Raw genomic sequence first — 10,106 nt, forward strand, 5'->3', positions numbered from 1 at the left:
CTATGTTTTTAAATATCGTCTTTTAAATATTAACAACTGCACTATACTACAAAATATATCAACATAATATAAAGATTGATGTGTTTGTTTCAGTGAATCTCAAATTATCTCAAGTTCAGATCATTCCTTGATTAAGTGCCAAACAGGCAAATCAATAGAACCTCGTAACATGACTCAGCTAGAGGTTGTTATTGATGAATTGACAATGTTGACTCTGAATGCACCATTTCAATATTTACCGGATCCATCATTTAATTTATCGACTAAGGTACCGAAGTCATTACAAAGGTATGTGTATATAGATATTTGAAGAATATTTATTAAATCAAGACATGCTTTCTAAAGAATCGATGTTTTCTGTTTTGATCAGGTTTGATTTGAAAAAGGTAAAATTATAAAAATACTGAACTCACAGGAGAATCCAATCGGTAAGTCCATAATCACATGGCAAAATCAAATGACAAAACACATCAAAAACGAATGGACAAGAAGTGCAATATTCCTGACTTGGTACAGGCATTTTCAAATGTAGAAAATGGTGGATAAAACCTGGTTTTAAAGCTTTGAAGTTAATGTTTATCTCAATTCACTTCTTTATGCAAAAGGTTAAAATAAACACTATAAATGAGACTGTTTCAACTATAAAAAACACATTATTTTTGATTCCTCTTTGAAAAGTACAATCTTATTCCAGGTATTTCTTTATATTATTTTCCTTCAGTGGAGGTGCAATATTTACAATTTATGGGAAAGGTTTTAATAATGTATGGGAGATAACAGTAGAAAGAGTGGTAAGTACAAAATGGGAATTAAATCTAATCACGATTTCTGCATGAAAGTGACTTCAAATGTAGGTACATAAGTTAAAACGTTATTGCATTCTACAAATATGTATTTCGTTGAATTGATATGTATCAAAATTCAAATAACAACATTATATTTACATGCCTGCGCACTAACTGCTGATATCCCTGTATCAAACGTAAGCATTTTGAATAATATTTGTTCGTGTTTTTATTCATATATCATAAAAAATGGTTTGGGTCCAAATTTTTTTAGTTTTTGCACCTCTATTTTGATAATTTTGCGTATCATAAAATTGAGAAAGGAAATTGGGAATGTGTCAAAGCGACAACAACCCGAACATAGAGCAGACAACAGCCGAAGGCCACCAATGGGTCTTCAATGTAGCGAGAATTCCCGCACCCGTGGGTGTCCTTCAGCTGGCCCCTGAAAATATGTATACTAGTACAGTGATAATGGACGTCATAATAAACTCCGAATTATACACAAGAAACTGAATCAGAACCAAATTAATGTTTGACTCTTCACATTGAAGCGCATTATGTAAAATGTGAAGAGTCAAAAATTAATTTTATGGTTTAATAAATTCTAAATAAATTATTGCCATTCAATATAAATAAATTTCTATAAAAAAATAATGCTCAAGCAATTCTTAATATTATTTATATTAACAATAACAACGTTCACACATGTTAATACACAACATCAGAGTGGCCGTGTCGCCATGAAAATTGACAGCATTGAAAATAAAAGAATTACTTTTAACCAATCAGAAAACAGTTAATACACCTATTTTATTTATATGCATATGCATTGTAAGTAAATAGAAGCTAAATGCCTTTTCAGGAAAAAAACAAAACAATGTGTGGTCAGTAAATTTATATGGTAGACCATAAATTACACGTGTACAAAACTGTTAACATTTCAGCATTGTCTTCATTTAGTAAATATCTATGTTTTGTTTGGTATTATGCTGAAAACTTTAATTTGGTTAATAGCATTGCCATAAACCGCAATTTCTGGTTATACATGTACCCACCATATTTTCTTAAAATGTTCTATACCCAGTCAGGAATATGGCAGTTGTTCTTTAATAGTTAGTTTCTACATATGTTGTCTTGTCGTTTGTTTTTGTTGCACTTCAGTGTTTGTGTTATTTCGTTCTTTTCCACTTATGGTTAATATGTTTCCCTCAATTTTAGTTTGTAGCCCGCATTTGTTTTCTCTGAATCGATTTATGAATTCTGAACATCGGTGTACTACTGTTGCTTTTATTTAAATCACATATGCCTTGCACATGTATGGCATAAAGTGTATCCTAAAAAAACAAAAGTCTGTTCGTCCTCTTCTGGTGTTGTATAGAAAGCAAAATGCGGTCAATATAATTAATTTCATTCAAAACGAAGAATATATATATGTACTGTACACATCTTCTTTAATCATCCTCGTCGTTGCTTGGAAATCTATAATTGTCTTTACTGGTCAGTCCCATATTGACTCTAAAACGGAGGATATTTAACTGCTGATAGATGCTGTGAATATCTCCTATCTCGACCACGAAACACTCTTACATAAGGTTGTCGATCAATAGTTGTAAAAGTTTATTTGCAAATTCAAAAATGCTCTGTCTATCAAGACGGTGGCAAGATATACTATATGTCATTTAATTTATCCATGACATTAAATCCTTTTCTTGACAACCCTTTCTGATCTAAAGGCTTGTTTCTTAAAATATGCAAGGAGACAGCGAAAGTAACGATCGCTTTGCACTGGGTTTAACTACACGTAAATATCGTTCACAATTCATACGCACTGTACAACCATTGTAATGTACGATTTTTTATGTTGACCATTACGTTTTATTAGATTGCTATCTAACGATTATTTTGTGAAACGACAGCCTGGTTTTAAGTAGAAGAAAAAGAAAATGAATTGTAAATTGCTATTCAAACCAAGCCACAATAGAAAATTTCATAACTCTGCCATTAATACCGAAGACTACAAACATATCTACAAACAAAGACATCTACAGGTAAAAATAACCTAGTATGTAATTGCTGTTAATATTTCTATTAAGCGGCTGTTGGGTAGATTATTGTGTATGTTTCAGATATTTGCAACTTTTATCTACCAAGTATTTCCCCCTGTAGTAGATAGACAGAGACACGTTAATGCATCAAATAATGAGAATTGACAAAATCACGTTTATGTTTCATTGTTTACCGTGAACCCATACCTTTTTTGTATTTAACTCGCGTTTTAATTAAAATGTTGTTTCCAGGACAAGTCATGTGATGTACCAGATGATACTTTCGCAGTATGTGAAACACCCCCAAGATTACAAAATCAGCCTAACAATCAAACTATTGACGTTCATTTTGATGGACTGACTATTCAAGTTACATTAGAATATGTGAATGAACCTGCTTTTCAAAAGTTTCAAGCCGTTCTTGAGTATGATAAAGAATCTACTATTAGAATTCAGGTAAGGATCAATAATAAATTAGGGTTTGCATAACCTAGTCATTATAATATGACATTTCAGAGAAAGATAAAATGAGACATAACAAAATTACTACTAAGCTATCACTGATAATCAAATCTTAAATCAACAGTTTGATGCACGTCTTTGAATTCATGAAAAAAATGACTTAGTTATAATAGTAAATATGTTAAATAGAAGAAGGTATATGCTTATCAACATGGTTACCTTAACTTTGTTCCAGATAATAGAACATTCAATAATACAAACTCTAAAAAGGACAAACAGCAAAGCATTGGCAAATAACTAAAAACTCATGACTTGGTTTTTGTGTGCCATTTTCGTTTTTCTTTTGATGTTTTTTTTTTTTTATAAATGAGGTATTTGATAAATTCGTTTGTTTTGTATTTTCTTTTACAAAAAAAAAGCAGTGGTATATTTGTCAATGAGACAACTCTTCACAAATGTCACAGAATTTAACTTATGCCTTTCATAGCTTACAATGAAATACGGATTTAATATTTGTCTAGTTCGTACAAAGACCTTTAGTTGCTAAAGTTAAACTCTACTTGAACAGAGGGGTATTGTCGTCATTGAGATTATGCAACATCTCATAACAGCAATGTTATTTTGGACAATATAAAAAAACTAAAATTTACGGATATAGACTATTGAATATTTGACCAACTGCAAGAACATAAATTCACTACTAGTATATATAAGTTTTGACATTGTTTTTCAAATTTGATGTAAAATATAAATACAAGTGTAATATTTACAAAGTTGTATTTTTATAGGGAAGACACATATTAAGTATTGCACTTCGTGAAGATTATCATATAGATATTGGATTGGATGGAACGTGTTTGATAGTAGATATAAGTATGGATTTCATCACTTGCGTACCACCAAAATCAGTACCTATGACAAATAATACTGACGTTTTAATAGTTCATGTAATTGTAAGTAATTTATAGTAATGTTTATTTAGACGACAATAATATTAAGTTGTGCACATTTTAATTCAAAACAATAATATGTGTAAATGGTTAGATTTACCAACATTCTCTATATCATGTTTATGTATGCTTTTTATGTTGAAAGGCAAAAACTTGTTGAGAATATGTAAATAAGCCTATTTAACAATAAAGCAATCAACATAGACCACGAATTTATGCACGGGGTTATCCGTTCCAAGGCATGCATCTGTATCAAGATAGAAACTATCTCGTTCCGCGTGTTTATAACGTTTGATTGTGATAGTGTTTATGGACTTTTTTTATTACCTTACTATGTAGATCAAGTTTTTTCATTAATCATGTCGAATGCATATCCAAATACTTCCATTAAAAGTAATTACGGATTCCAGGCAAAATTTTTCTTCAAAGCGAGTTGTTACTATTTTGACACGAAAACCAGTTTTATTATTAGCTGTTGTTGACATTCATAGAAACCGAAATCGACTACAAAACGCCCGCAATCTAGATCTACACGGCATCAATAGATTAGTATCTATAAATATAGAAAGTGGAAAATTAAGATAAACCCCTTGGATAGCAACAAGAAACATCATCTCGACATCAAAATTGGGTTTGCTATAGAAAATAGAGAAACTTACATACTTGCATGAGTATTTATATCATTTGTCTTTGAGTATCCATGGCCAATCTTAACAATTATAATAGACAACTGCTAATTAACTGTATTGAATATGGCAGAAGCGTATATCGTTTTACAATGACAAGTGATTTATCTCGAAAAAAGGACTTACCTAGGTATAAACACGATTTTCTTTAATCGATATCACAACGCATAAACGATTACATGAAAATTATATCGCAAAACTGTCTTTTTCTTTATACTAGGTTAACGTTATTGGTAAACACATATATATTGGTGACATAAAGTACACAACAGAAACAAATGCATTAGCTATAGTAGTCTGGATATTAGGTGCCGGATTGGTTGGTTTTGTGATCATATGCTTGTCAGCTGTGACAATTTTACGGAGACAGACTAAGGCTGCAAATGAATTTAAAATTGAAATCAAGGCAAAGAAGGAAATAGTACAAAGATATGGAAGGGAAGGTAATAAGCTCAGATTTATCCCCATTTATTTTAATTAAGGAACATATTTTGTTTTTTAATAAATCGTTTTCAATCAAAATTTCGTTTAATGTAAAATGCTATAAAAGTGAGGAATGTGTCAAAGAGACAACAACCCGACCAAATGAAAAACAACAGCAGAGGGTATGTTTACAGTTGAATTAAAGAGGAAAAATATTAACAAATTATATTTCGACAAATTATATTTTGTTATATATACTTCCAGGAAGCTTTCATTTCATTTCGATTTCATTTTGTAAATGTTTATAATTAAGAAAGATGAAAATGAATAAATATAACTAAAACCAAAAGGGAACTTATAAAAAAGTTGATAAAATGATGTGGTATGATTGCCAATGAGACAACTATCCACAAAAGACCAAAATGACACAGACATTAACAACTATAGGTCACCGTACGGCCTTCAACAATAAGCAAAGCCCATACCGCATAGTCAGCTATAAAAGGCCCCGATAAGACAATGTAAAACAATTCAAACGAGAAAACTAACGGCCTTATTTATGTAAAAAAAATGAACGAAAAACAAATATGTAACACATAAACAAACGCAACCACTGAATTACAGGCTCCTGACTTGGGACAGGCACATACATAAATAATGTGGCGGGGTTAAACATGTTAGCGGGATCCCAACCCCCCCTAACTTGGGACAGTGGTATTACATTACAACATAAGAACGAACTATAAAAATCAGTTGAAAAAGGCTTAACTCATCAGATGGACAAAAATACAAGTGGACGTTGCATACATATTATCTGAAGCCATTTAATACATTTTGTTTGGTAATGTCAAAACCAAAAACGAAAGACATTCAACAAAAGTGTAGGAAATATGTCTATTCTTCTCCAGGTATTGAAGTTGTTCAATCAATTAGAAGATGGAGTTAAGTTTCAAATGTTTTGATATTTTTTTAACATTTTGGATTTTAAAATATTGAGGAGCCCTGGATATATGTGAACCTGTGCTCCTAAAGTGAAGTTAAATCATCAAAAACTACAAAGTTTATATCTTGGTCCACCAGATGTGCGTCGTTACAAGACTCATTAGTGACATTCAAATCAAACGTTTTCTGTTTTATTGAAATTCAAACTTAGACATGTTAAATACATGTATTGATAATCAGTTTTATACAGTATTTGAATTATCTTATCATGTCCAATACTGGGGATAGACTAGTGTTGTTGCGTGAAGTTGATTGTAGTATACTGAAACAAAGCAAAGCTAGCATTCCTTTTACAAAAGCAAATACGATGTTGACGAACATTTTTTTTGCACAACTAATTAAATGTGAATGAATTTCAAATTATTGGTAAACAGAAAGTGATTTCACTGCATGTGAAACAATATTTACACGCTTTTCTAAAACATACCTAGAAGTTTTAAAAGTGATCTAACATTTTGTTGATATATGAATTCGTTGATTTACAATCGTATAACTATAAGCCGTCACAAAATGTATGTTTCAGGTGTGCCTGAAAGGCGACGGAACGTAAGGTAAGGTATTGTGCTATTTCCACAAATCAGATAAACCCTCTTACTGAATTGTGTTATAAAACTTTCCCGACATAATTCATGATAAACTCCATAACAAAAACTTGATTATTTTTTCTACAATAGACAAAAACAAGAAAAAAAAGTGTTATTGAAGAAATGGTTGTGGTGTATGAACAACCTTTCAAATAATAATTACTGGAAAATCGACCCCAAATAACATATAATAGGCACAACAGTAGCTATGAGTAGCTATTATATATTTCATTATCACCATAATGGTATGAAGAAAGAAAAAATGACCAGCCTGAAATAAAAATTCGTTATCATGTGATCATATGATTCCTGTATCCTTAATAGATGAAACATACTATCATAAACAATGTTTATGAGGCTAAGTTGACATGTTTTAAGTGAGTCGATAAATACGTATTAGCCGATATGAAAAGGCTTTCAATTTTATTGTTTTTATTTCATTATACGTTTTAAAATCAAACTATTTTGGTTCAAATTTAAAACTGTTAATACTATATATAGATCTTTTTAAAAGACACTCAATATTTTGCAACATTTTTATACTAATTTGTATGCTTATGTCATAACAATGGCAGTTGTTATCTTACAGTAAGTTTCTGTGCATGTTGCATTGTCGTTTTTTTTTGTTCACCTCAGTGTGTTTGATCGTCCTTGTGTTCTTCTTATAGTTGATGTGTTTCCCTCTGTTTAAGTGTGTAACCCGGATTTGTTTTCCCTCAATCTATTTATAACATTCCTGCTGAAAAACTTTAATTTGGTTAATATCATTGCCATAAACCGCAATTTCTGGTTATACTGTCCCAAGTCAGGAGCCTTTGGCCTTTGTTAGTCTTGTTTTATTTTAATTTTAGTTTCTTGTGTACAATTTGGAAATTAGTATGGCGTTCATTATCACTGGACTAGTATATATTTGTTTAGGGGCCAGCTGAAGGACGCCTCCGGGTGCGGGAATTTCTCGCTACATTGAAGACCTGTTGGTGACCCTCTGCTGTTGTTTTTTTTTTTTTTGTATATCTTAAGTTAAAACAACTCATAATCAGAGATACGCAATTATAATTAATGTAACAAAAATGATTACAACGAACTTAATGGAATATCAATTTATGAAGTGTGTTTTGAACAGCACGAAATAATTCTTCAAGGTGGTACCTAACACTACAGTGAGATAACTCTGTGAAAATCAGCTTTTTTATCAGATAAATGTGTAGTTCAAGGTTTTTGAAATTTATATATTTTTGTCATAGGGTCAAAGTAAATACTTTGTCAAAATTAAATGAAAATAAATAGAGCCAAATATATTCTAGTCAAAGTGTTTGGTTCAACCTTAAGTTTGCTATTTCCATTCCATTCATAATTGACTTTGTCATACATGTGTCATATTCATTACACCATATCATAGTGACAATGATAGATGACATTTTACCAGCATGCTTTCTAGTTCCCTTCTTTCTTGTAATATCTTTTCATATCTGTATTCCATATTCAGGTGTTGCAACCTACAAATGGTTTGTGTCATTTGCTATATATTCTCAGGTCGGTTTTTCTATTTCTCCGTTTGAAGGTTCGGTTTTGATATTTTAATTTAAGACTTTTTATTTACTATGCATACTAAACTTCAGTGGTATATATGTTTATCTATTGTTGCAATTTACATAACACAGATTAATTGGCGTTTACGAATTAATAAAAAAAACAACAAAAAAAACATTTAAAAACTTGCGGGTTGACTGGAAAGGATGGTATAACTGTTTGAGAAGGGGGCAAAAGTTACCAGCGGGACATTAAAACTCATAGATCGATAACAAACTGACAACGACAAGGCGAAAAAAGAAAAACACAAACTGATAAATAAAAGTACATAAGACACAACACAAAAATCTAAAGACTCAGCAACATGAATCCTATAAGAAACTGTGGGTGATCTCATTTGCACCAGAAGTGTAAGCTACACATGTATCATCCGTAGTGTTGCTCATGTTATTACAAACCCGGTAAATTGTCTAATTCGGTAGGTCATATTCGTGAAAGAGGGGACGGGATTGCAATTACGACACAGGGAATATATCCGATATCATCTATGAAACTGACTCTTGATGGCGTCCGTATATTTCTTAATAAAGTTTGATCACGCTTTTATATAATTTTGAGTGTGTTGGAAGCGAATGCATACGATTGGTGTTCAAAATGAAATATCGTTCTAATTGTCCTCAGAACACCAACATATTGTTCATCACTAAATTAAATTATCCTTTCTTAAATGTATATATCCTGTACCAAATAATAGATTGTCTATGTAGTTTTGACAGTTCGACCTCATAGTGTTGTTACTGTAATTTAAATCTGTATTTCGATAGTTCAATTCAAATTCTTAAAGAATAGAAAAAGGTACCCGTTCACAAAACAAAAATTTTGACTTCGAGTTCATTTTAAAAAAAAGCACAATAGGCAAAAACATATAATAAATACAAAATCGAACCTGAAACAAAAATTATGACTTTATTTATGCATAAAAAACATTAAATATTGATTTATATTTTTTATTATTTTAACCTATCATTATCATTACCTTTTGTAAGGTCCGAAGATGAAAATGAATATACTGAGCCTGATGAGTCAATATATGATGAAGTAAATATCGAAGAGGAAAACAATACACGTGAAAACAGTTATCTTGACGTGCATGAAGGATACGATGAACTCGGACAACGATCACCACCAAATCCATATAATCAGCTTCAACAAGCAAGAAACGAAAATCAAAGACAGGACATGACATACAATGAAACAAATGAAGATGACGAATTGCAATGCAATATACAAAGACATGATTATCTAATATTATATAATGGATACAAGGAACCTATATCACGAAACGATCCAGATAGTCAACTCCAAGTTGAACGATTTTGACAATAATGATAGCACGACAAATCTCGATAACGGTAAAACGAATTCATCTAGCTCTCAATGATTTTAGAATAAATGTTAAGAATTACATTAATGCAATGTGAATGACAAATAAATTATATGCTACCCGTATGTCTGAAAATACCGTTCCATCTAAAATTGACTATTATATATATATGGATACTACACTAAATGTGCTTTACATAAAATGTACCAAACACAATATTTACACGAAATTGAATATTATCAAACCTATATT

The 10,106-nt window shown here is 31.1% G+C and overlaps 1 protein-coding gene across 1 annotated transcript; it reads left to right on the plus strand.

The window, feature by feature from the left end:
* The first annotated feature begins 332 nt into the window (after window positions 1-332).
* LOC139524980 (uncharacterized) lies at window positions 333-9,850 on the plus strand. The gene is made up of 7 exons (XM_071320172.1): window positions 333-370; window positions 722-791; window positions 3,086-3,289; window positions 4,084-4,248; window positions 5,152-5,374; window positions 6,880-6,907; window positions 9,517-9,850. Exons 1-7 carry the CDS (start codon window positions 333-335, stop codon window positions 9,848-9,850), a joined length of 1,062 nt encoding a protein of 353 aa, XP_071176273.1.
* The last annotated feature ends 256 nt before the right edge of the window (window positions 9,851-10,106 follow it).

The sequence above is a fragment of the Mytilus edulis genome, chromosome 1 (genome assembly GCF_963676685.1).
Source record: "Mytilus edulis chromosome 1, xbMytEdul2.2, whole genome shotgun sequence".
NCBI classification, from domain to species: Eukaryota; Metazoa; Mollusca; class Bivalvia; order Mytilida; family Mytilidae; genus Mytilus; species Mytilus edulis.